Source organism: Pelophylax lessonae (genome assembly GCF_965119305.1).
Source record: "Pelophylax lessonae genome assembly, chromosome: 10".
Taxonomy (NCBI): Eukaryota; Metazoa; Chordata; class Amphibia; order Anura; family Ranidae; genus Pelophylax; species Pelophylax lessonae.
This window is the reverse complement of record NC_138777.1, coordinates 158,382,174-158,409,782: the sequence shown is the minus strand read 5'-3', so window position 1 is coordinate 158,409,782 and position 27,609 is coordinate 158,382,174. Positions and strand designations below refer to the sequence as shown.

The 27,609-nt window shown below is 42.6% G+C and overlaps 2 protein-coding genes across 2 annotated transcripts in view; one reads left to right on the top strand and one right to left on the bottom strand.

Annotated features, from left to right (window-relative positions):
* LOC309565999 (uncharacterized protein) overlaps positions 1–27,609 on the top strand; it is a gene marked incomplete at both ends in the record, with an annotated part of 492,320 nt that overhangs the window by 166,757 nt on the left and 297,954 nt on the right. The window lies entirely within an intron of this gene.
* LOC309565782 (transmembrane protein 272-like) overlaps positions 1–27,609 on the bottom strand; it is a 120,854-nt gene that overhangs the window by 10,446 nt on the left and 82,799 nt on the right. Inside the window, exons 2-3 of the mRNA XM_082270773.1 lie at positions 3,216–3,275; positions 2,935–3,111 (exon numbers count right to left, since the gene is read on the bottom strand). Coding sequence (XP_082126899.1) covers positions 2,935–3,111; positions 3,216–3,228 — 190 coding nt within the window. The 5' untranslated portion in view covers positions 3,229–3,275. The remainder of the gene's footprint in view (positions 1–2,934; positions 3,112–3,215; positions 3,276–27,609) is intronic.

Below are 27,609 nucleotides of genomic sequence, written 5' to 3'. Positions count from 1 at the left end.
CGATTGCGGGTGGCTGGCGGCAATCTGTGCCGCCAGCCCTGTGCATCGGCATCCCCGCTGCCTAGTGGGGGTGGGAGCACGCAGACGGCGGCGTGCGCTCTTCCCCTAGCACCAGGCGAGTGACCGACGTCATCTTAGGTCATTTCGCGCAGGAGGGGCAATCAGGAACTGGTTACATTCTATTCTTTGCAATTTTAAGTTGAGGAGCATTACTTTGAAATTGTTCGTCAATTTTTAGAAGCAGCTTTTCACAGATTGGTCAATCTCAGACACTCTGACTCTCTAAGATGCTCTTTTTATACCCAATCATGTTACTGACCTGTTGTCAATTAACCTAATTTGTTGCAAAATGTTCTTCCAGCTCTTCCTTGTTAGTACCACCTACTTTGTCAGCTTTTGTTGCCCTGTGCCAACTTTCTTGAGATGTGTTGCTGCCTTCAATTTAACCTTTAGCCCCCGTTCACACTGGGGCGACCTGTGAGGCGACCTGGTCGCCTCACAGGTCGCCGTAGGTCACCTGCCATACAGAAGCTATGGTGGACCCATTCTAATAGGAGCGACACAAGTCGCTCCGACTTAGAAAAAGGGTCCGGAGCTTCTTTGGGGCGACCCGGAGCGACCTGCATAGACTTCAATGTTATGATGTCCGTGCCGCCGTCCGCTCCGAGGGGCGAGCAGCCTGCCGCGACCTGTGAGGTCGCCCGGCAAAGTCGGGTCGCTGCAATGTGAACGGGGCCTTACCTTATTGTTTCTTAAAATGATACATCTTCTCAGTTTAAACATGTAAATTGTTTTTTTTTTCTATTGTAATTAAAATATGAGTTTATGAGATTTGCAAAACATTACATTGTGTTTCATGAAGACTTTACACAGCGTCCCAACTTTTTTGGAATTGGGGTTGTATTAAAAACAAGGTATATTCAATTCAATAATATGTGAAAAAAACTGTTAAACATATACATCAATGTAATCTGCAGGAGAATATTGCAATGTTGTACCCATTTTAACCACTTAAGCCCCGGAGGATTTGGCTGCTAAACGACCAGGGGGTATTTTGCGATTCGGCACTGCGTGACTTTAACGGACAATTGCGCGGTCGTGCGACGCTGTACCTAAACGAATTTGGCGTCCTTTTTTTCCCACAAACAGAGCTTTCTTTTGGCGGTATTTGATCACCTGTGCGATTTTTTTGATCACGCGCTATAAACAAAAAAAGAGCGTCAATATTGCAAAAATAGCAATACTTTTCCCTTTTTTTTATATGAAATTCCCCCCCAAAAAAATGTAAAAAATCAAAATTTTTTAAAATTTTCGGCCAATTTGTTTTATGCTTCCTATGTTTGGTAAAAAAAAAAAAAAAAAAAAAAATCGGAAAAAGCGTATTTTGATTGGTTTGCGCAAAAGTTATTGCGTTTACTGACTAAGGGAAAGATTTTTGTCATTTTTGTTGTTTTTTTTTTTAACGCGTAATGGCGGCGATCTGCGATTTTTTTTTTTGCGGTACTGCGACATTGGGGCGGACAGATCGGACCCTTGACTGACATTTTTGACACTTTTGGGGTTACCAGTGACATTTCTACAGTAATCAGTGCTATATATATATGCACTGTTACTGTAAAAATACACTGGTAGTGAAGGGGTTAACTTTATTTGAGAGGGAGGGGCTGTGTGTGTCCCTAGGGGCGTGATTCTTACTGTGATTGGCTGTGGCTTCAGCTGTATGCAGAGTGATCAACGGATCTACATAGTAGATCCATATGATCAGCTCTCATACAGAGGGGAGAATGACAGGCAGCTTGTTTACACAAGCTGCCTGACTTTCTCCCTCTCCCCCGCCGATCGCAGAGTGGCTGGCGGACATCGGGTCCGCCGGCCACACGCGCGGGGGGGTCCCTGACCACGCGGGAGCGCGCCTCCGGCAGCGCGCGCTCGCTCCCTAGGCCCTCACAAGCTAGTGACGTAGCCCTACGTCACTTTGCCTGTGAGGGGCTGACCGCCGACGTAGATCGGCGTGCGGCGGTCGGCAAGTGGTTAAATACAAAAAAAGTATCAACTCTACTTTTTGCTTAAGGCTCTATTCACACCTGGGCGTTTAGGGATTGAGGCAGAATCATGCAGCAATCTTAGCAAATCGCATTGCTTGAATCTTGTCATCTAAAAACTAGCAGGAGCTTCTTTTGGGTGACAAGCTTCACACAATTTGCCACGATTGAAGCGACAATTGCACCACATTTTGGGTGGCATTAAAAATAATGCGACCTGAACCTGAGTTTTGCGATTTTATTGCGTTTTGAGATCACGGGCAATCCTAAAATGCCCAGGTTTGAATAGTGCCTTAAGGGCTCTGCAGCCAAACAAACCGACAAAAGCCGGTCGAAATTCTGGCTTCTGGCAAAGGGGCAGGACCGAAAAAGGTATGCTGACTGGCATCCGATATGCGCTCTCAGCCAGCGTTGTCCCCCTGTTGGGAACACAATAGCTCAGTGGGGGGAGATCGCTGTACTAACATTGGATTTTTAGTACAGGATCTCCTTCAGTATTTTCGTTCAGCCCGCTGGGTTGAATGAAAAAAAAAAACTGATAGTGTATACCAGGCTTAAAGCTCAACTCCACTAAAATTGTGAAAAATATCTCCAAACTGACACAAAGATAAAAACAAAAACATAATTTTAGTTAAGTTGGAAGGGTTAGTCGGTGTCTTTCTGTTACGGTGCAAAACCCACAGGGACAGGAAGTGAAAAAAACTAACATAAAAAAAAACCTACAGAATTTTTAGTTCTTCCCTACTCTATTCAGGACTAAGTTAGGCTTAAAGGGGAAGTAGAAGCTATGCTAGTGCCTAGGGGATTTGGAAGACTGGTACCTTCTGCACATATAGTTATGCATCTCTCTCTGTGTGATAGATATAGTACAATATATTTGTCATAGATATACCTGCAATGAACCAACAAAGTGAAAAGAGACCCAGAATTCCCTCTATGGTATACATTAACTTCACAAAGACAAACTTCAGTGGTAAGAGCACAAATCCAACTAAATGAACTGCACCAGCCACTATAAGGTAGATGGGGATCTTGGGCTCAATGTTGCATTTATCGATGTATAAGGCCCCTGTAGGAAAGAGAGAATACATTAATCACACACATTGTACTATAAAACGTGCACTATAATTCCTTATAATGAGTAATTGGAAACATATCAATAGTTGAAATTACCTATGACAATCATGGCTATGCTGAGTGCTGTCCAGATTACCACAGAGCATATCTGTGAACCTGAAATTGTATCAAATGGCATGTTAATTTTGAACAGTTATATCACAAAGCTAATATGATGAAGCAAAATATAACAAAATCATAATCATCAACAGAAAAACCAACAATAATTTTGAAAACTAATAACAAAAGTAATTAGCTTATTAAAACCATCATCCCAAATATTGATTTTTATTTGTATAGTGTTTCCCAAACAGAAATGTTGCACAGTCCCACTCCTTCCTGCTTTCCTGTTGGTCACTTATTTGCTTTTCTCGTTTTTCACCCCAGAACTCTGATCACTTAGGGTGAGGAGCTGGAGCCCATTAAGTAGTATTCCGTAAGAATACTGATTAAATTGTCCTGCTTCTGCTAAGACATGGCTGCTCACCTGGTAGCCAGTGGACTGTATGCGCCCCCTAGGGCCTTGTTTTGTGGCCCATGAAGAGGACTAGGTACCCATACCCTTGCACTGAGAAATAATGAGCTGTCAATCTAAAAGTTCAGTCCTGCCTGTGGGGCGGTGCAGCATAGCAGTGAACACTCAGAGTCTGATTGCAGAGTACAACACTTGTATTATTGCAGAATCCAGTAATTCTCAACAAACCCTGCAGGAAGGCACCCGGCCAGGAATACTCATGACAATATCAGCAATGTGTAGCAGAGCAGGTCTAGATGTGCCAACAGCATCTGTCTTGAGGGGCGGAATGCAGCCTGGCCAGTCCGAGCCCAAGTGGGGAGGTCTCCAGAGGGATGAGGTCTCCCTACCCTTCCCCTACTCGACTGGAACCTCTCCCTGCCACCAATCATTGGCCCTGTCAGATGACCTGTCCTACTGCACAACTGCAAAATGTACCCCAAGCCTGGGAGCCAGGGCCTTAAAAAGGCTCTGCCCTACCCAAGATGCTGCTGAGTCACATGGGGCAGCAGTATCCAATTGGATAGCTTCCCCGGTGACTCAGGAAACCCTAGAGGAACCATGTTTCTTTTTACTTCCTCTCCAGTGTGGTTAAATGCAACCTGCAGTGAAGAAAGTAGACTGCACTTGCCTAAATTCTGATAACACAAAGACTGTACAACTATCTCTGTAGAATCAAAGGAGCTTGGCTGCAAGTGAAAGCTGCTTGCTTTGCATCAAAATAAACAGAGCGAAGGCTTGTAATGGTTCGAATTTATCCCTCTGATATCTCACATTAAAATTAACAATAAACATATTTTTTACAAGGTTTTAAAGTACATAAATTCTGCCCACTGATGTGTACCATGCACAGTAAGCATTAAAAACAAGTGATAGACACTTCATACCTTGGTTGACACTGTGTTAGCTAAATGTATCAAACTAATAGTGCCACGTTCCACACTCAAAAAATGATTATTGCATAATGATCATTGTTCCACCATAACGTGAGTACTGTCACTTTGAATATACCTGGTGTGAGATCTTATTTGAAAAAAATATAACCAAACCAATGAATAACATGTATTAACAATAAAATTATAAAGTGCATAAAGTGTAATTAAAGGTGTCCTATTGGGTTGAGGTCAGGACTCTGTGCTGGCTAGTCAGGTTCCTCCACCCCAAGCTCACTCGTTCATGTCTTTATGGACCTTGATTTGTGCACTGGTGCGAAGTAATGTTGGAACAGGAAGGGGACATCCTCAAACTGTTCCCACAAAGTTGGGGGCATGAAATGTCCAAAATGTCTTGGTATGCTGTAGCCTTAAGAGTTCCCTTCACTGAAACCAAGTGGCCATGCCCAACCCTGGAAAAACAACCCCACACCATAACCCCACCCCTCCACCAAATGATTTGGACCAGTGGTCAAAGGAAGGTCCATAAAGACATGAATGAGCAAGTTTGGGGTGGAGGAACTTGACTGGCCTGCACAGAATCCTGACCTTAACCCGATAGAACACCTTTGGGATGAATTAGAAGTGGAGACTGTGAGCCAGGCCTTCAAGTGCCTGACCTAATAAGAGCGCTTCTGGAAGAATGGTCAAACATTCCCATAGACACACTCCTAAAGCTCATGGACAGCCTTTCCAGAAGAGTTGAAGCTTGTTTAGCTGCAAAGGGTGGGCCAATTCAATATTGAACCCTACAGACAAAAACTGGGATGCCAATAAAGTTCATGTGTGTGTAAAGGCAGGTGTCCCAATACTTTTGAAAATATAGTGTATTTCAATAAATAATAATGGAAATAATCCTCTATGAAATCCACCACCATGTGCTAAGAACTTCTACCATGCAACATGAGGTTCCCTTCACCAGAGATGTGCCCTCACCTTAACCACTTGCCGACTGCCTAACGACGATTTACGTCGGCAGTCAGCCCCTCACAGGCAAAGCGACGTAGGTCTACGTCGCTAGCCTGTGAGGGTCTAGGGAGCGAGCGCGCGCCGCTGGAGGCGCGCTCCCGCTCGGTCACGGACCCCCCCGCGCGAGTGACCGGCGGACCTCGCGATCGCCGGTTACAGAGGGAGAAAGGCAGGCGGCTAATGTAAACAAAGCCGCCTGTCATTCTCCCCTGTGTAACAGCACAAATCATATGGTCCTGCTATGTAGGACCGTTGATCTGTGCTGTTACACACACAGCCACATCCAATCACAGTAAGAATCACGCCCCTAGGGACATACATAACCCCTCCCTCTCAAATAAAGTTAACCCCTTCACTGCCAGTGTCATTTTTACAGTAACAGTACATATGTATAGCACTGATTACTGTAGTAATGTCACTGGTAACCCCAAAATTTTCAAAAATGTCAGTCAAGGGTCCGATCTGTCCGCCGCAATGTCACAGTCCCGCAAAAAAAAAAAAAAAAACAATAAAAATGAAAATGACAAAAATCTTTCCCTTAGTAAAACGCAATAACTTTTCAAACCAATCAAAATACGCTTTTTGCGATTTTTTTTACCAAACATATGTAGCATAAAACAAATTGGCCTAAAATGTTAAAAAATTTTGATTTTTCCATTTTTTTTTCTGGGAATTTCATATAAAAAATGTGAAAAATATTGTTATTTTTGCAAAATTGACGCTCTTTTTTTGTTTATAGCGCATGATCAAAAAAAAATAAATAAATCGCACAGGTGATCAAATACCACCAAAAGAAAGCTCTGTTTGTGGGGAAAAAAGGACTTCAATTTCATTTGGGTACAACGTCGCACGACCGTGCAATTGTCCGTTAAAATAACGCAGTGCCGAATCGCAAAATAGGCCCTGGTCAGGAAGGGGGTAAAATCTTCCGGGGCTTAAGTGGTTAAGGTATGTGGCCACTGATATGGTCTATCTGTGCCTCTGATCCACACCAAGGGGATCCACTTTGATTTTCAGATGACTTAGATGTACACAATATATCAACTTCCTCCTTAGATACTCCTTCGCTCAGCCAAGGCAACATGGGAAAAAACACTATATATAGTGCTTTAACTTTAAAACAACCAGGTTTTTTTTTTTTTTTCATGCACACTACAATTAAAACACTCACATATTTCTGGTGCTTACAGTGTACCAACTCATATCAGCACAAAAACTCCAGAAAACAATCTACACTGTTTGGTTACTGATTAACAGACTCTCCTCGTCCTCGCCTATCTCAGTGCGTTGTGACCTCAGCAGGCCCCTCCTCTACACGTGACACCTCTGATGACGTCAATTAATGACGAAATGCATGAGGCAGGACGCATGACGTAAGCATGCTGGTACACCGCGGTCTTTAAAATTTGGATGTTTCTTATGCCGATTTCTTCTAATATCCTGTAAGTGCAATACTGTTAATTAATTATCTTTAGTTGAACATACTACACCATACTAGTCTGTTTTATCCTGAGGTGGTTCAGTAAATAGCCACTTACCGACCACCCACCGCCTATTTACGTCGGTCCTTTGACGCTAAAAACGCTTTCAGATAAGGGTGGTCTCAGCAGCGGATTCACCGCAGGATTACCCTTACGGTACGGCGGAAGAGGTGCCCCCCTCCTGCCGCGTCCCGGCCATTTTCCCCACTCACCAGACCCACCAGCAGCGGGGAAAACGATCCAGTCCCCGACCCTCTGAGACAGGAAGTCGAGTGAGGGCAAGATGGCCCTCACTCGACTCTATGATCTTGGAGGACTGGAGCGACGTCAAACGTTGCCTAGCAACCGGTTTAAGGGGCCGATTTTTTTTTTCAACACTTTTTTTTCTCCTTTTTTAGGGTAGTTGTGAGGTCTTTTTGACCCCAGATTTCACAATAAAGAGGACCCATCATGCCTATTTCTACTACAAGGGATGTTTCCATTCCTTGTAATAGGAATAAAAATAATCAATTTTTTTTTTTTAAAACAGTGTAAAAATAAAAAATAAATAAAATAAACAGGAAAACATTTTTTTAAGCGTCTTGTCCCCATTAGCTCACGCGCAGAAGCGAACGCATATCGAAATCCCGCCCACATATGTAAACGGTGTTCAAACCACACATGTGAGGTATCACCGTGATCGTTAGAGCCAGAGCAATAATTTAAGCCCTACTCTGTAACTCTAAGCTGGTAACCTGTAGAAATTCTTAAAGTGTGGCCTATGGTATTTCTTATTTTTTAATTTAAAAAAAGTGATTTTTTTCCAATAAAATTGCGTTTGTAAGACCACTGCGCAAATACGGTGTGATTAAAACTATTGCAACGATCTCCATTTTATTGTCTAGGGTATCTGCTAAAAAAAATATATATATATGATTGGGGGTTCCAAGTAGTTTTCTAGCAAAATAAAAAACAGATTTTAGCTTGTAAACACTAAGTTTCAAAAATAGGCCTGGTCTTAAAGTGGATAGACTTCTGGACATGAGTGACTTTGATCAACATTCTCCATGTGAATACACGGGATCCAGAATATTAGAAAGGGGGCTAAATTAGCCCCTCTTTCATATGGGCTGGTGGAAGGGGTTAAAACATAGAATAAAGCAGGATTAAGGGTGGTAAATGAGGCCCATAGCTCTCCTCAGCTAGGTTTCCCGCCAGAATGAGTTACCAGGCAGTTTAGTGGGGTCTATTAGGAAGAACAGGTAGTGGTCAGGCAGTTTAGGTTCTCTCTCTAAGGAATTAGCGAATGAGCCCGCTCACCTCAGCCTATGGGGTGGAGGTTACCTCAGGGAGAAGCATATTTAAGGTGCCTCCGGCCCCTCAGGGGCTCACATCTCTTCATACCTTCCATCTGGATTTCCCCTCCCTCCCTCCCCTGGTTTGTCGCGGCTTCAATAAATTGACTGGTTTGGGTCACCTCTAGGTTGAGGGGGACGTGTACTTTATGATATATGATGTTTATGTGGATAATGTATGGTGGATGGTGATCAATTGTTTTGATCTTCTGTGAATGACAACCTGAGTTTTTTATGACTGGGTTGGTCTGTTATTTATATTGATATTTATAAAGATGGTTTATGTTATTTTGAATACCAGTCAATAAAGAAGCCGCGGCCGTTTTTACCAAGCTGTAGTCCGAGTGCCTTATTTATGTTATAAAAAAAAAAAAAAAAGGGTGTTCATTCAGGTTTTAAGGTTTGAGATATAAGGTGATATAAGGTAAGTTTAAAATTATCAAATCTCCTTCCTACCATCCCATAGCCACTTCTGGTATCTAGCTACACACAAGATTTCTGCTATTGTTGATCTCTCTATCGTTTGAGGGTCAATATTTTCTGGTAAGAGTCCAATTTACATTCAAGTGGTATGGTTGATGTTATTCCTTCATCCTATCTCATGTGTGGTTGGAGAAGTTATCTCTACTATGGACTTTTAACTGGACTATAAACATAATATTCTAATGTCAATTATATATACACTTGCATTGGCTTTTCTTTCTTTTTATGTTTTATTGGTGTGTAATCTAGCCATTCTGTGCTGGCTGCCTTTGCCTTTTATTCGTTTTTCTTGTTCTGAGCGCAGATATGTTGCTTTTTATTATTTATATTTCTTACTTTTAAGTGTCTCGAGATTTTGCATACTTTTAAAGGTTACCATGACCGACAAAAAGGTTGAGAAATGCTGTATTAGATAACCATAGCTTCTGGGATCGTAAGTTAATGAAGCAACATTTTGTTTGCTAACACGCTATCAAGCACCATCTGTGTTTTAATGTAGAGGTAAGAAAAAAACAAAAAACAACACAGCAGCACAATAGAGATAAAGGGCTTTTTTCTAGAATCGCCCAATATATCAGATTCCTGTACAAGATATTCATAATCATTTATGGTCATTTACCACAGGACACAGATGTTTCACAAATGTCTTAGTTATAATTGAGCGGATTCTTCCAGATTCAACTTTAAAAAATTCAGTCTTTTGAGTTTATTGCCACACTATCTATTCATACAAGCGTCTTCATAGAAAAATGTAATCCGGCCAATTTCATGTAATTATTTTTATTTTATTGTGGTCTGTCAAGCTCTATATGCATTAGGGCTGTTGAAAATAATTGTTGCATTGATGCATCGCGATGCAGCCTTAAAAGGTTTCGAATACAATGCTGTGGAACGGCCGCATGGATGACGTCATCCCGGCTCCCCCCCCGCCACTCCCAGGACAGTCCTGCCGGCTGCCAGTGCACTCAAAAGTTAAAACAAATTAGTGTCAGGGACTCAGTTTCAGGGACCCTTCCTAGTAAGGGTTAATGTAAACTGATGCTTTATGGATTACCTTATTATCTCCCGATCTTTTCATCGCTGTCAGTCTCGGCCATCAGTCACGTGCCCTCTGGCTGGCCAATCTCCTCCCCGCCAGCCGGAGTTGCGGAGTGCACGAGACTGACAGCGATGAAAAGATTGAGAGATAATAAGGTAATCAGGCATCAGTTTACATTAACCCTTACTAGGAAGCATCACTGACACTAATTTGTTTTAACTTTTGAGTGCACTGGCAGCCGGCAGGGCTTTCCTGTGAAGTGCAGGGGGGGGGGGGGGGAGTCTGCTATATAAATGTAAGTTGGCTGTGTTATGTCAAGGGGGGGCTGTGTTATGTCAATTGGGGGGCTAATGTTAATGGGAGGCTGTCTAATGTTAATGGGGGGCTGTGTTATGTAAATGGAGGGCTGCTGTGGGCAGTAATCGTGATGCATTGATAATCTTTCACATGATAATCGTAATGGGATTCTGAGACCAGTGAAGATGAGCAGCCCTAATATGCATGCTACTTAGACATTTTTTCCTGTATATATTTTGTACTATATAAATGTTCTAACTCTTCCACCAATGGCTTTAACAAGTTACATAAGGAGTTCTTTATAGAGGATCATTCTAAATTCTGACCACATGGATTGCCAGCTAATGGCAGAGTGATGTTTACTTTAATTTATTTCTGTACATTGTGCACATTATGTGTTAACATAATGATGTAATTTGTGGTCAGTTCATTCAGTTACTAACGATGACAATTCACATCCTTCTGTTAGTTTGAAGATAGATGATGTTCCTTAAACAGAATGAGAAATGACAATGGTACTTTACTCAAACCTACAAACTCGCTCAATGTGCTCTCCTACGTCTTTGAAGAAATACCGCCTCAAACTCTTTTTAAACCACTTTTTTGAAATTGCCATCATCTACAAGTGCAAGGGAAATTTGTGTACAGTTTATATTTTTCTGAATTTCTGTATAAATGGCTCTCGAAATGTGATCTGATGTTCATCTTCTTATCACAATATTAGGCAAACCATCAACCTCATGTAACAAAGTGCCACCTGGCTGCCAAATTATCTTTTTATTCAAATATCTTTTTACAACCATGGGTGTTCGCAGTGTGGCAACTAGAGGAACAACTGTTCATTTATGGCCTAATAACACAAATGGGCAAATCCTAATAGAAAACATAACTTAACTATGTAGTCCAAAACAATGAAATTAGTACTGCTTGAATGCCCCCCAAAACCCATGTCAGTTGGATCAGCTTGTGAAAAGACTGGTGCAAGACAGACAGAATTTGCTTGTCAGGCTCCAGTAGACTCCAACAAAATGGTGGCCAACAACGCACAGACAGTGACTCCCTGTCGCATTAATGTGAATGAGATGGGTAAAGATGGCCTCAGCTCATGTTCTTCATCTCTACGATTAAGCTCCAAAAAGGGAGGAACACATCTGAAGCCTTCTTTACAGGTGGAGAACATGAGCTGAGGCCATCTTTACCCATCTTATTCACATTTATGTAACAGGGCAGGGCAGCCATCAGAAATTCTAGGAACCCTTATACAGCTTTAGGCCTGGGCCCCCGCGTCTGACCACCAACATTCCCCAGGGCCCACTCACTGGCTGTTATACAGAATCCATCGGTATTTTAACACTCTTACAACTTAATATATAAAAATGAATCCAATCCAGCAAAGAGACATCCGCATATATTCAGCAAAGATATGGCTCAGTCCAGCAAAGAGACATCTCAATCGAGCAAAGAGACATCCCCATATTTTCAGCAAAGAGACAGCCCATTCCAGCAGAGACATCTGTAGAGATGGAGACTCACTCCGCAGCCCTGCTTTAGCAATTGCTAGTTACTACAGCTCGGTCTCATTGGTTTGAGCCCAGGCAGCTGAGCCCCTTGGGATGCTCGGGCCCCCTACAGGTGTATGGGCTGTTCCTCCCTGATGGCAGCCTTGCAAAGGGGAGTCAGTGTCTGTGTGCAGATGGCCACCATTTTGTTGAAGCCTACATAATTTAAGTATTCACAATTCAAACTGGATTGAACGTATGTATGTGAACATTTTTAGAAAAAAAATATGTAAAAAATATTTTTCTATGCAGTACACCATATCCAATGCAGGAATCTCTAGTAAAGACCAGGGCAATGGTAGGCAAATGTCAAGCAAGCAGCAATGAGCCCAAAACAAAATATGTAATATATGTCAGCTTACAATTATTAGATGTGGTGGCTGCATTAGTTTTGTTTTGCAAAGCTTTTATTTTCTCTGTTTTCACCTGGTGATCTGGCCAGTGGCACACCTCCTGTATTAGAGTGCCTACACTCTGGATGAAGGAACACAGGACACATTTGGATAGCAGCCTTGTCAGTTTCAAAGAGGGGAATGTTAGATGGACTAGCAGATTTAAATACACTAACAAATTAAAGCCAAACTCCAGCTCATACTTTATAAGCAGTTACAGCAAACCGTTTTTTTTGGGGGGGGATAACATTTTTACATAAATATAGGGGGAAAGTTTCCGCGCTATTGGAGAAAATTAAGTAAATAAATGACTGCAGCCTACCTCAAAAATATAGATAACTATATTTGGTAAATGTGAGGAAAGGGGAGGTAATATGGCGCTGTCAGGCTAATAAATAGGAAAAAATAAATAAATATGTCTTAAAGTGCACTGGTGATAGGTGAATAAGAACCAGAATATATAAAACTTCATATGGTGAATCCTTAAAAAGTGTAAATAAGTTTGAATAAATTGGTAAAAAATGTGTATCTATATAATGATAAATAGATAGAAAAATTTAAGATATAGGTGATACAAAATCAATGTGTAATCTTAAAAATATATGTATAACTATATAAAAGATTTAAAGTGATGTTATAAATATCTTCCATATATACTTAAAGTGCTAATCAATCAGATATATATTGTGCTAATGGGCCAAACGGTAAATAACTTTGTATAAATCTGTGCACATACAAATCATAAATAGTGTCCAACAAATTAGATAGCATAAATAAATAAATAAATATAAAGCGAATATATAGGAAAATTGTCCATATAAATAGCCAAATATTAAATGATGCTACAAATATAATTGAGTCCCAAAAAGGGTGATGAAGTAGGGATTTGACAGGATAAAATGGATTACAGGACTTCCAGACTGATGGGGGTGCTCAATACAGGAATCAGTGCTCCCCTCCTATTATTCCCGCACTCACCAGATGGTGGTACCCCCACAGGGGTAATCAGCGTTTGGGGTGACTCTTGGAGGTCCCTCCGAAGGTTGGCTAGTAATCCACTTAATCCCGACTTCGTATCCTACTCCAGGGAAATTTGATGAAAAATCCCTCCTCTTAGAGTACTCCAAAAAAGTTTGAGAGATCCGGATGAGGAAAGAAAGAAGGGCTCCAATAGTGAAGTATTGTAAAAAATTGGTGCTTTATTAATATAAAATAACAATACTCACATTAAATAGAAAAAACAGTGCATGTATGTCCTAGGGACCGCAACACCCTCGTGTGGCGGTAGTTCCGGGACGCGGTGCGTTCCACCGGCCGGATGTGCGTCTCAGTCAACAGGAAGCGGAACTGACGTAACCACGCTCTACGCGTTTCGTCATCAATGACGTCATCAGGAGCAGCGTATGGTCACGTCAGGTCCGCCTAGTGTTATACTTCCTGGTTGCCAGGCAACGTTAATAGCAAATACATGACCGCCAATAGGAAAAAACCTCTTCGGCGCGTCATGAGTTGCCGGGCAAGGACATATTTGAACATTTAGAGAAAAAGAATTAAAACAGACATAAATTCTATTGGTTAAAAAATAAATAAAGCATCATCTGTTACTAAGTGGAATTGAAGTGTCTAACAATGGTAAAATAGGATACGGTGTATAAGTGTCGACGGAACTATTATATATTTAAAAGGATTAATGGAATATAAGCGATAAATACTAGAAATTTATAAAAGTGTATGTAAATTAAATATAAAAGCAACTTCATTATTGATTATTAATTGGAGATATCTTAACACTAAGTAAATGGATACTAGAAATAAATAAATGTAACTGGACCAAAGTCCATTAAAGGTGCGTCCGTGCAGTTATAAGGTAATAAGACAAAAATCTATAAATTCAATTAACGGGAGGAATATATTATAGAAAATAGCTTATAAATTAACATAACTAATATTATTTAAATATGTTTTTAGAGGAGGCATGTTTATATCGCATCTATACAGTGGGAACTACATATTAATCATCTTTATATATAAATTTGGACCAACTACAGAGATCATTTATAGTACTACAGCCTATTATATAAGTGTGGTGTTTTGCATATTAGCTTAGATTTCTTCCCAATTTTAAATAGATATATTGTACTCCAAATGGCATGTGAGATGATAAATATAGTTAATAGGAAAATTAATATCGAGTTAATAAATTATGTGATTCCTAAATTTGAGGGAGGATAAAAATACATATCTAACATGTGTATATGATTAAGGGAGCTATGAGGTACAAAGAATTAAGAAGGTCTTAATATAAGCTTATGTATCTGATATAAAGCAGTTTAAGTCTATATCCAGATTGAGTCCCCCCGGCTGGAGGGACTCAAGCTGGTATATCCAGCGTGTTTCATTTTGTGAGATCTTACGGGTTTTGTTCTCCCCCCTCCAATGTTCTTTAATGGAGTCGATAGCATAAAAGATAAGACCCTTTGGATTTTTTCCATGTACATCACGGAAGTGCCTTGACAAGCTATGTTTCGGGAAACCTCTTTTTATGTTTCCTATATGTTCCCTGATTCTCACTAGTAGAGGCCTTGTGGTTCTGCCCACATACTGAAGTTTACACGGACATTCGATCACGTAAGTGACGTGCGTGGTATGGCACGTGATTAGGTCCCTTATTTGGAAAGTTCTTCTGTTTACCGTAGACTTAAAATGTGTGGTTTTTTTCTTTTGTGCAGGGTTATTTTTACAGGCTAGGCATTTCCGACATCGAACAAACCCCTTCAATTCAGGGAATATTTTAACTTGTTTAGGTGGATCTACCACATTATGTACAAGTTTATTTCTTAAAGTGGGTGCTTTTCGGTAAATAAATCTCGGTTTTTTTGGTAAAATCTTCGTTAAAACTTTGTCAGATTTTAAAATAGGCCAGTATTTCCTAAAAATCTTCTCCACTGACCTGTATTGTTTATTAAAACCGGTAATAAAAGCACAATTAAAATCCTCATCTTTATTCTTGTCCTTTTTTCTTAATAAATTCTCCCTTGGTAAATCTCTGATTTTATTTTTAGTTGTCTCTAATACTGTTTTATTATATCCTTTCTCCTCAAATCTTTTGGTGAGCTTTTCTGCTTGTGTCTCATAGTCTTCTAATTCTGTGCAGTTCCTTCTGATCCTCATATACTGCCCTTTTGGTATATTCTGGATCCATTTTGGGTGATGGCGGCTAGCTGCCATCACCCAAAATGGATCCAGAATATACCAAAAGGGCAGTATATGAGGATCAGAAGGAACTGCACAGAATTAGAAGACTATGAGACACAAGCAGAAAAGCTCACCAAAAGATTTGAGGAGAAAGGATATAATAAAACAGTATTAGAGACAACTAAAAATAAAATCAGAGATTTACCAAGGGAGAATTTATTAAGAAAAAAGGACAAGAATAAAGATGAGGATTTTAATTGTGCTTTTATTACCGGTTTTAATAAACAATACAGGTCAGTGGAGAAGATTTTTAGGAAATACTGGCCTATTTTAAAATCTGACAAAGTTTTAACGAAGATTTTACCAAAAAAACCGAGATTTATTTACCGAAAAGCACCCACTTTAAGAAATAAACTTGTACATAATGTGGTAGATCCACCTAAACAAGTTAAAATATTCCCTGAATTGAAGGGGTTTGTTCGATGTCGGAAATGCCTAGCCTGTAAAAATAACCCTGCACAAAAGAAAAAAACCACACATTTTAAGTCTACGGTAAACAGAAGAACTTTCCAAATAAGGGACCTAATCACGTGCCATACCACGCACGTCACTTACGTGATCGAATGTCCGTGTAAACTTCAGTATGTGGGCAGAACCACAAGGCCTCTACTAGTGAGAATCAGGGAACATATAGGAAACATAAAAAGAGGTTTCCCGAAACATAGCTTGTCAAGGCACTTCCGTGATGTACATGGAAAAAATCCAAAGGGTCTTATCTTTTATGCTATCGACTCCATTAAAGAACATTGGAGGGGGGAGAACAAAACCCGTAAGATCTCACAAAATGAAACACGCTGGATATACCAGCTTGAGTCCCTCCAGCCGGGGGGACTCAATCTGGATATAGACTTAAACTGCTTTATATCAGATACATAAGCTTATATTAAGACCTTCTTAATTCTTTGTACCTCATAGCTCCCTTAATCATATACACATGTTAGATATGTATTTTTATCCTCCCTCAAATTTAGGAATCACATAATTTATTAACTCGATATTAATTTTCCTATTAACTATATTTATCATCTCACATGCCATTTGGAGTACAATATATCTATTTAAAATTGGGAAGAAATCTAAGCTAATATGCAAAACACCACACTTATATAATAGGCTGTAGTACTATAAATGATCTCTGTAGTTGGTCCAAATTTATATATAAAGATGATTAATATGTAGTTCCCACTGTATAGATGCGATATAAACATGCCTCCTCTAAAAACATATTTAAATAATATTAGTTATGTTAATTTATAAGCTATTTTCTATAATATATTCCTCCCGTTAATTGAATTTATAGATTTTTGTCTTATTACCTTATAACTGCACGGACGCACCTTTAATGGACTTTGGTCCAGTTACATTTATTTATTTCTAGTATCCATTTACTTAGTGTTAAGATATCTCCAATTAATAATCAATAATGAAGTTGCTTTTATATTTAATTTACATACACTTTTATAAATTTCTAGTATTTATCGCTTATATTCCATTAATCCTTTTAAATATATAATAGTTCCGTCGACACTTATACACCGTATCCTATTTTCCTGACAGACTCCATGGCAGCATACGTATCGGGTTTGGCCCCGCCTCCAAACCTACCCATAGGACCTCACTCCCATAAATCTTTGCTCCTGTTCAGCACACGTGTTCTTTTTTTGTCCTCCAAAGGATTACCTGATATCCTACCTGAAGATGGATTCCGGGTGATGGATGGCTCTACCTGTCGGGTATGGAGCTCTCCAATAAGCCCCAGCTGCTGCGGGGTATGGAGGAGGGGCGAAGATGTAGCAGCCTTGGCCAAAAAGCCCAGCTGCTGCGGGTGGCCGGTACCCTTGAAAGAGATAAGTCCGGTGTGCATCCATCCCTGGTGGTCTGCGGTTCGTGAGTACACTCCATGGCAGCTATTTTTGTATGCTTATATTGCCTTTGTTTATATGTTTTCTCTTACCTGGTCTTTCCTGCCTTCCCTGGTGGCTAGTGGTCCGGGGCCGGTCAGCGGTTCACTTCCTGACCGGCCGCCGGTGCGGTGCGCTACTGCGCATGTGCGGCGCCTCCAGAACGAGGCTTGGCTCTCGCGCGTGCGCAGTAAGAGCGCGGCGCATGCGCAGTGAGTTGGCGTCAGCGGCGAGCGCTGATGACGTCACCAGGCGCCATATTTAAACCCCAGAACTGTCAGCAGTGTTGTGTTTATACACACTGCTGATACTGGGTGTTCCATACTCCGCATCTGATCGGTTTTTGGACGCCTGCTGTTCGCTGCCGCTCTGCCTGCTAACCTCTGGTTCTTGGTGAGTACTGGCCCCAGTTTGGGAGCCCCCCCCCTCCCCCCCCCTCCTCTTTTGCTGGTTTTCTGACATTGCTGTCCGGCTCATCCTTGTAGGTCAGCATCAGAATGGAAGCTACTTTGCCCTCCGGTGGTCAGCCCGCCCCTAACAGGTATTTGGGGCTTCTTAGTGGGGCTGTGGGTTATAGGGGGTGGGGGTAGGAACTCAAGTGTTCCTAGCTTCCTGTCTGTTTTTTCTGTTTTTTCTCTTGTTCACAGCCCTCCTCGTTCAGAGACTAGGCACTCTTCTCAAAGAAGTGAAAGACGCTCAAGCTCTCGCCACCGGCACTCTACAGGAAAGTCCCGTTCGGGCTCACATCATCAAAAATCATCTACTTCAGCCAGCCACGCACGGAGACCTGACAAAGCAGGTTGCAGAGGCTGTGGCGCTAGTGTCCCGGAGAGGAAGCTTTTCTGTGATAGATGTTTCTCCCAGGCTGCGGGAGAAAGGGATACTTCCGATCAGCGCATTGAGGCTTTGGTCAAGAGAGTGGTTAAGGACTCTTTGGCAGAGTTGGGTGTCAGTCGTTCTCAAGACACTGCAACGGCTTCCCCAAGCCCCTCCCCTGTAGCACTACAGGTACAGGAAGATTTCGAGTCAGCCCACACAAGCCATCAGTCGATGCTCTTGTCAGGTAGCGACTCTGAAGATGAGGATCCCTGCTTGGGTTTTGAATATACCTTGGTGCCTTCCCTGGTTAAAGCGGTCAGAGAGACCTTAAATTGGGAGGAGTCAGCTGTTCCCCCTCCCAAGCAGAAGAAGTACTTTAAACAGCTCAATAAGGAGCGTGTTAATTTTCCCTTCCTGGGAGAGTTGGGTGAAATCATCTTGGAGGAGTGGAAAAAGGTGGAACGAAAGAATTCCTTAGTATCCAAGATGGCTAAACTTTACCCCTTCAAAGAGGATGATGTGAAACATCTTGAGTCCCCTCCCCTAGTTGACGCAGCAGTCATGAGACTGGTCAAGCACGTGACCCTTCCCTTAGAGGATACGGTCTCATTTAAAGACCCGTTGGACCGAAGGATGGACTCTGATTTGAAGAGAATCTACCTTACAGCAGGTATGGCCTGTAAGCCAGTCCTGGCTTTGGCTGCTCTATCCAAAGCCATGGAGTCTTGGGCTGATGTGGTAGACGAATCGGTCAGATCGGTTTCGGAGGAGGTGGCCAGAAGCGCTCCAATCCAGGAGCTTAGGCTGGGCGCGTCGTTCCTTGGGGAGGCTTCCATAGACTTGATCCGTCTATTGGCAAGAGTTATGCTGTCCTCGGTCACAGCTAAGAGAGCTCTTTGGCTCCGCCCTTGGGTGGCGGATCCGGCATCAAAGCAAGTTTGGTGCCGTATTCCCTTTGAGGGGTCCTCCCTTTTCGGGAATAAACTGGACGAGGCCATAGCCCGGGCTACAGGCGGTAAGTCTGGGTTTCTTCCCCAGGATCGGCGCCAGTTCAACGTCAAGAAAGGACAGCCTACCAGAAAATTTGTGCCTGACCGGGCCAGGGAAGCTCGTTCTTATAGACCTGGTCGGGAGTTCAACCGGAACTGGAGATCCAGACAGTCTTCCAGGAAGACGACAAAGAACGTCTCCTCTGGGGACCGCGAGCCCACTAAGTCCTTTTGAAGGTGGGCCCGCTCAGACATGTCGGGTGGGTGCACGTCTACGCTCCTTCCGACATGTCTGGGCGGCTTCGATTCAGGACCCCTGGGCCGTCAGGACGGTGTCTTCAGGCCACAAGTGGGTCTTCAAGGAGAGGCCAGGATCAAGGTTCCTGCCTACTGCCATACCATGTCTAGAAGAAAGGCGTCAGATTTTGTTTTCTTACGTCGAAGCTCTCATTGCTCAAGGGGCTGTCATCTCCGTTCCAGAGTCAGAGCGAGGCCAAGGAATATATTCTCCGCTCTTTCTGGTCCAAAAGAAGAACGGATCATGGAGACCAGTAATAGATTTGACCTTCTTGAACAATTTCATAAAAAAAGAAAGGTTCAAAATGGAGACCCTGTTGTCCATACAGCAGTCAGTCCAGCCGGCAGATTGGATGGTGTCCATCGACTTGAAAGACGCCTACTTTCATGTCCCTGTGGACGAAGATTTTCAAAGGTTTCTCCGGTTCGAAGTGGGAGGATTACATCTTCAGTTTATCTGTCTCCCATTCGGGCTCTCAACATCTCCACGGACCTTTTCAAAAATCTTATTGGCCGTGGTAGCCCTACTGAGATTGAAAGGTATCCGTCTTCACCACTATTTGGACGATCTACTCCTGTTGTCCCAAGACAGAGACCAACTATTAGTTCATCTGGAGCAGGTCGTGTCCACTCTCCAGAAGTTTGGTTGGTTACTCAACAAGGAGAAGAGTCACCTGATTCCAACTCAGTCCCTGATCTACTTGGGCGCTCTGTTCGACACAGAAAAGGCGACTATCTCTCTTCCAGAGGAAAAGATAGGGACTCTCCGAGACAGGACTCGCTTTGCCCTCTCATCCTCTCATCTTCAGGCACGTCAATGTCTGAAGGTGATCGGGACTATGGTCGCAGTAGTCCCCATGGTGAAGTGGGCCCTGTGGAGGATGAGACCCTTTCAGAAGGGATTCCTTCAGCAATGGGATACGTGGCATCTGGATCAACGCATCTTCCTAACCCCTTCAATGAGAGCGAGTCTTCCTTGGTGGCTATGCAGAGACCACCTGCTGAACTGCCACTCTCTGAAACCAGCTCCGTGGGTAGTGGTTACCTCGGACGCCAGCAACATAGGCTGGGGTGCCCACTGTCTGTCGGAGGTGGCACAGGGCAGGTGGGAGTTTTCCACTCGAGGAATAGTATCCAACATACTAGAACTCCGAGCAGCATTCCAAGCTCTTCGAGCATTTGCTCACCTGACAAAAGACCAACCTGTCATGCTGCGCCTGGACAACACCTCAGCAGTGGCATACATCAGGAAACAAGGGGGTACACGCAGCTGGTCCCTATTGAGGGAAGTGGAGCCGATTATGTCCTGGGCACAGAAAAATCTCTCGAATCTTTCAGCGGTTTATGTTCCAGGAGTCCAGAATGTCAAAGCAGACTTCTTGTCCAGAGTGGATCTGGACAACAACGAGTGGTCCCTTCACAAGGAAACGTTCGACTGGATCCTAACATTGAGGTTTTCTCCAGAGGTAGATCTCTTCGCCTCCCCCTGCAATCACAAACTGCCGAAGTACTACTCAAGATTCAGAGATCCACAAGCATCAGGGATAGATGCACTCTCGGATCAGTGGAGATTCCACAGGGCATACGCCTTCCCACCAATTCCGATTGTGTTGCAGTTCCTTCGGAGACTCAGGTCGGAGCCAGTGGAGGTAGTGGCGGTGATTCCCTTCTGGCCGAACAGGCCATGGTTTCCCCTTCTGACGCTACTCAGTGTCCAAGATCCAATCCCGCTACCCTTCAGACCGGACCTGTTGTCCCAGGGGTCTGTACTCCATCCGTGCCCAGACCGTTTACATCTCAAGGTCTGGATGTTGAGAGGAGGAGGTTACAGGCTTTAGGCTGTCCAGAAACGGCAATCTCGACATTACTTAGTGCTAGAAGAAGCTCAACGAACAGGGTGTATCAGAGAATCTGGGAAAAATTTTCTGCACAACTGAATACAAGGCCTGATCCTCAATCTTCAATTAAGATCCAGGATGTATTGAGCTTTCTCCAATCAGGACTGGATTTGCCTCTATCAGTGAGTTCGCTCAGAGTCCAGGTCTCGGCTATTTCTGCTTTTACAGGGATCTCCTGGGCCACTCATGCCCTAATTCGTCAGTTCTTCCAAGGGGCAGTGAGAATCAGACCTCAGAGAAAACCCAGGTTTCCCAAGTGGGATCTGCCACTAGTTCTGGATTTCCTGGCGAGTCAAATTCAAGACATGTTTGATTCTTTGACCATAAGAGAACTTACACTGATAACAGTATTTCTGGTGGCTATAACCTCAGCAAAAAGAGTGTCGGAAATTGGGTCCTTTGGGACACAAGAGCCTTTCTTAACCTTTTTTCCTGACAGAGTGGTGCTCATTCCCATGCTGGATGCGAGACCAAAAAGGACCTCTGTCTTCCATGAAAACATAGAAACAGTATTACCAACCTTTAGACAGGAAGAGGAAGATTCTTCGGTTCATCCGCTGGATGTTGGAGAGTGTATTAAGAAATATTTAAATGCCACTTCCTCTTTCAGAAAATCAGAACATCTTTTCGTTACCTTTTATGGAAAAAACAAAGGTTCAAGAGCCTCAACGAGATCCATTTCCTCTTGGATCATCCAGACCATCCAGTGGGCTTATAGGGCTAAGGGCTTGACCCCTCCAGCAGTAGTTACAGCTCATTCGACGCGGAGCATCTCTACCTCCTGGGCAGTATCCAGACATGTGGCTCCTGAAGTCATTTGCAGAGCAGCATCGTGGTCCTCTATTAACACTTTCTTATCCCATTACTGTGTTGAGCCAGCGGCTCTTTCTTCTGTGAATTTTGGTTTGCAAGTCCTGTCTGTTTGACAAAATGCATTAAAACTTTTCTGTTCAGCACCTGCCCACCCTGTGTGTACGGCGAGTTATTTCCCGATACGTATGCTGCCATGGAGTCTGTCAGGAAAACGGAAAATTTATATCAAATACTTACCGTAATTTTCCTTTCCTGATGGACTCCATGGCAGCAGGAGTTCCCTCCCGGATTTCTGTGGAGGATAGTTACAGAACACGTGTGCTGAACAGGAGCAAAGATTTATGGGAGTGAGGTCCTATGGGTAGGTTTGGAGGCGGGGCCAAACCCGATACGTATGCTGCCATGGAGTCCATCAGGAAAGGAAAATTACGGTAAGTATTTGATATAAATTTTCCGTTTTACCATTGTTAGACACTTCAATTCCACTTAGTAACAGATGATGCTTTATTTATTTTTTAACCAATAGAATTTATGTCTGTTTTAATTCTTTTTCTCTAAATGTTCAAATATGTCCTTGCCCGGCAACTCATGACGCGCCGAAGAGGTTTTTTCCTATTGGCGGTCATGTATTTGCTATTAACGTTGCCTGGCAACCAGGAAGTATAACACTAGGCGGACCTGACGTGACCATACGCTGCTCCTGATGACGTCATTGATGACGAAACGCGTAGAGCGTGGTTACGTCAGTTCCGCTTCCTGTTGACTGAGACGCACATCCGGCCGGTGGAACGCACCGCGTCCCGGAACTACCGCCACACGAGGGTGTTGCGGTCCCTAGGACATACATGCACTGTTTTTTCTATTTAATGTGAGTATTGTTATTTTATATTAATAAAGCACCAATTTTTTACAATACTTCACTATTGGAGCCCTTCTTTCTTTCCTCATCCGGATCTCTCAAACTTTTTTGGAGTACTCTAAGAGGAGGGATTTTTCATCAAATTTCCCTGGAGTAGGATACGAAGTCGGGATTAAGTGGATTACTAGCCAACCTTCGGAGGGACCTCCAAGAGTCACCCCAAACGCTGATTACCCCTGTGGGGGTACCACCATCTGGTGAGTGCGGGAATAATAGGAGGGGAGCACTGATTCCTGTATTGAGCACCCCCATCAGTCTGGAAGTCCTGTAATCCATTTTATCCTGTCAAATCCCTACTTCATCACCCTTTTTGGGACTCAATTATATTTGTAGCATCATTTAATATTTGGCTATTTATATGGACAATTTTCCTATATATTCGCTTTATATTTATTTATTTATTTATGCTATCTAATTTGTTGGACACTATTTATGATTTGTATGTGCACAGATTTATACAAAGTTATTTACCGTTTGGCCCATTAGCACAATATATATCTGATTGATTAGCACTTTAAGTATATATGGAAGATATTTATAACATCACTTTAAATCTTTTATATAGTTATACATATATTTTTAAGATTACACATTGATTTTGTATCACCTATATCTTAAATTTTTCTATCTATTTATCATTATATAGATACACATTTTTTACCAATTTATTCAAACTTATTTACACTTTTTAAGGATTCACCATATGAAGTTTTATATATTCTGGTTCTTATTCACCTATCACCAGTGCACTTTAAGACATATTTATTTATTTTTTCCTATTTATTAGCCTGACAGCGCCATATTACCTCCCCTTTCCTCACATTTTTACATAAATAAATATGTTTTTTGGGGGGATAAAAGTTTTACATAAATAAAAATGTTTTTTTTTGGGGGGATAAAAGTTTTACAACAATAAATAAAAGCTGATCATTGTAAGCACCCCGTCAGTGTTAAATGGTTTGTCTCATCCCTGTAACAACTACGCTTGCAGAAGAGCTTGTTCTATTGAAAAACAGAAGAAGTGGCCAGATTCCCAGGTAAAATAAAAAAGAAATAAAGCCTAAAAAAGAAAACAAATGCAGCCATCACATCCAAGAATTGGTAAGCTGCGATATAAGCGATATAAAAAAATGTTTGGGTTTAATGCTGTTCATTAGAAGGGAAATAGTGTCAGCACAGGATGACACTGTGGACACTTGGATTAATACGTGCCACGTCCTAGTTAAAGTGTTTGTAGAAGGGGTACGAGCAATGGACTTTATTGGCACTGACAACCAGACAGTTACGTCGTAAAAATAAAAATATTTTATTGAAAAATCATTAAAAAACAATAGATGTATGTGTACCACCACAGGTGCAAAACATGAAAAACAAATCAAGAGACAATCACATTCAATTCAAAAGACATAAATTTTAAAAAAGGCATATATAACCTCAATAACCACGGCCTTTAAGACCATCTACATGTACCAGATATACCGTGATGGATCTATACCAACTGAAGGTTGTAGAACAGCCCTGAGGCTATTTCTGATATAATGGTATAAAGCTGGTGAGTACTTCCATCGACGGTAGAGGTAGGGAGGCTTGGTAATTGTACATTGAATTCAGTCAGAAACAAACTCTACATGTTTCGCGCGGTTAGCGCTTCTTCAGGAGTTTTAAATATTAGCTGAACAATTCAATATAAAAATGTTGGTAGCATAGTGCACAAAGGCACTGTTTTCTATTAAAAGGGTGCCAATGCCTGTGTCCGCGAAGCAGACAAAAAGGAGCAGCCGTCCGACAATGCCAACAAAAAACACACCCCAAACACAAGGGAGAGGGGTGTGTATAAAGGAGGCGGGGGGATATTTAGGAACACGATCCTTGGTCCATTCAGGCTGGACAGTATGGGTAAGGTCACGAGATATATAGGTGAATATTGTTGTCACCAACAACACCAACAAGTTCCGAAAGAGGCAATTCAGCATTCCCTCAAAATATATAATAAGATGCAGCCACCCCGGATAGCCAAGTAATTTATATGCAAAAATTCTGCTGTATAGCGAGGAGACTTTTATTGGTAAATAAGGCACCAGTTCCTGTAAAGGGTATCCAACAGATTCAATGTATCCGGGGGGGAGAGCGCCGGCTGGGACGGCCGTGACCTCAGAAAACTCCAGAAAACCGCGCGAAACATGTAGAGTTTGTTTCTGACCGAATTCAATGTACAATTACCAAGCCTCCCTACCTCTACCGTCGATGGAAGTACTCACCAGCTTTATACCATTATATCAGAAATAGCCTCAGGGCTGTTCTACAACCTTCAGTTGGTATAGATCCATCACGGTATATCTGGTCCATGTAGATGGTCTTAGAGGCCGTGGTTATTGAGGTTATATATGCCTTTTTAAAATTTATGTCTTTTGAATTGAATGTGATTGTCTCTTGATTTGTTTTTCATGTTTTGCACCTGTGGTGGTACACATACATCTATTGTTTTTTAATGATTTTTCAATAAAATATTTTTATTTTTACGACGTAACTGTCTGGTTGTCAGTGCCAATAAAGTCCATTGCTCGTACCCCCTTTAATGCTGTTCAGCCCTCCAGCTTTTGAGGAATGCCTTTGCCTCTGGGAATTACGCAGGCCATACATGGTTCAAAGACTTGAAGATTCGAGATTCGAACTATGTATATCAAACTGAATATACTAAGTTGATCAATTGGTTTTACCTGCGATAATCACTAGCGGCTGCTATAGCAGTTAGCAATAATCACTGTCTTCTCTAGATGGGGACGGCCTCCCCACCCTCTCCCACCCCCCTGCCGGAAGAGAACTCGGTCTGTGTTGATGGGGGAATCAAAGTGAATTTCTTTCCTGCAACCCGTGATTGCAATGGAGCCGTACTTTTGATTATGACTTTGTTTATATTCTTGGTTTCTGGTTTCCATTTCTCAGTTACTAGCCCTGATTCTGGCTCTGCTTGTGTAAAAAGGATCTAAATTCTGATGGCCCCCAACTTCAGGCTTACTCCAAATTTCTTCATAACCCAACAAATTTCATGTCAGGAATTTAAAATTGGCAGTCACCACACAACAATGTCAGTGAAACTAAATGCATTATTTGCTCAGACGATCAAAGTACATCCCAACCTGAATCCACAAACTTATGTGTTTCATCCTATTGCAGGGCTTAATCATAGACAGGGCCACCATCAGGGGGGTACAGCCAGTACTCCTGTATGGGGCCCGGGCAGCAGGAGGATTGGTGGGGAGAGGGATCAATGACAGAGTGATGCACTGTCTGCCTCCTCCTCCACCAGCTGAAAGCCGGGTTTTCCCCCTCTCGCCGGCTTTCAGCTGTTTGTCCCCGCCCACACTCAGAGCTGGGAGACGGGGACTGCAGTCTGGAGAAGTGGTGGAGTCGTGGAGAGGTAAGACCTGGGAGGAGGTGCGCTGTGTGGTGCTGTGTGGGCTCTCCCCTCTTGTCTGAACAACACTCGTCCATGCAGCATAAGAGGATCGCTCTTACATTGCATTGCACTGTACACACGCACACACATAGTTTGATTACCACCCCCTACCTCCTCCACGGGCTGCTCATCTCCTAAAAGCAGGAAATGTGGGGGGGGGTAATCAAACGGTGTGTGTGAGTGTACAGTCCGATGCAAAGTAAGAGCGATCCTGTCTCTTATGCTGTGTGTTGTTCAGACAGGAGGGGAAAGCACAACACAGTGCACCCCCTCCTGGCTTAGTAGTGGTTTCTCCCTGTCGGTTTGAGTGGATTACAGAAATAATAATGGGAAAATAATTTATGCCTGGGATGTTTGAGGGATTGGCAGCTCTCGTTGCTAGAAAGTGTAATGGGGAATTGGGGGGGGGGGGGCATTTGGTAGAAGGAGGAATGGGGGGGGGTGTGCTTGTAGGAGGGTTTGGGGGATTTGAGCCAGAAGGGGGGATTGTGGGAAAGTTTGTGCTAGGAGCGGGGCTGGGGCATTTGTGCTAGGAGGGGGGAATTTGTGCTGGGGGGATGGGGTTGTGAATTTGTGGAGGGATTTGGGGGGTTGTACTAAGAAGGGTGATTGGGAGGGATTTGTGCTAGGAAGAGAGATGGGGGGGGGTAATCATTTTGATATTTTTGGCGGAAGTGGGGGGGGGGCAGTCAAATAGTCTGTATGGGGCCCTGGGTTTTCTATGCCTGATCATAGAGGTCTCTCCCTGCAAGAGTGTAGGTCCAGGTTTTGATGTGCTTTGGTGGTCACCCTGTGCAATAAATAGATATATTTTCACTGACATTAGGGTGTGATGAATGCTCTTTTTGAACTACTATTGGAAAGCAGAGACAAACTCATTAACCAAGCCAACACCCATGAATGTGAGGGGTGAGCCAGGAAGATCTTGGAGCAGTGTCATTGATCTCTGAATTTATTTCACAACTCGGTTGTGTGTTTTCCTGCCAGCTATCAGCAGTGAGGCAAACCTGGGAAATGGAACCTAGGCTGTCATGCAACACACTTTAATTCAACTGCTCACTCTTGGGTGAAGTCTAGGCACTCCCTAAATTCCTTTCCTTCAC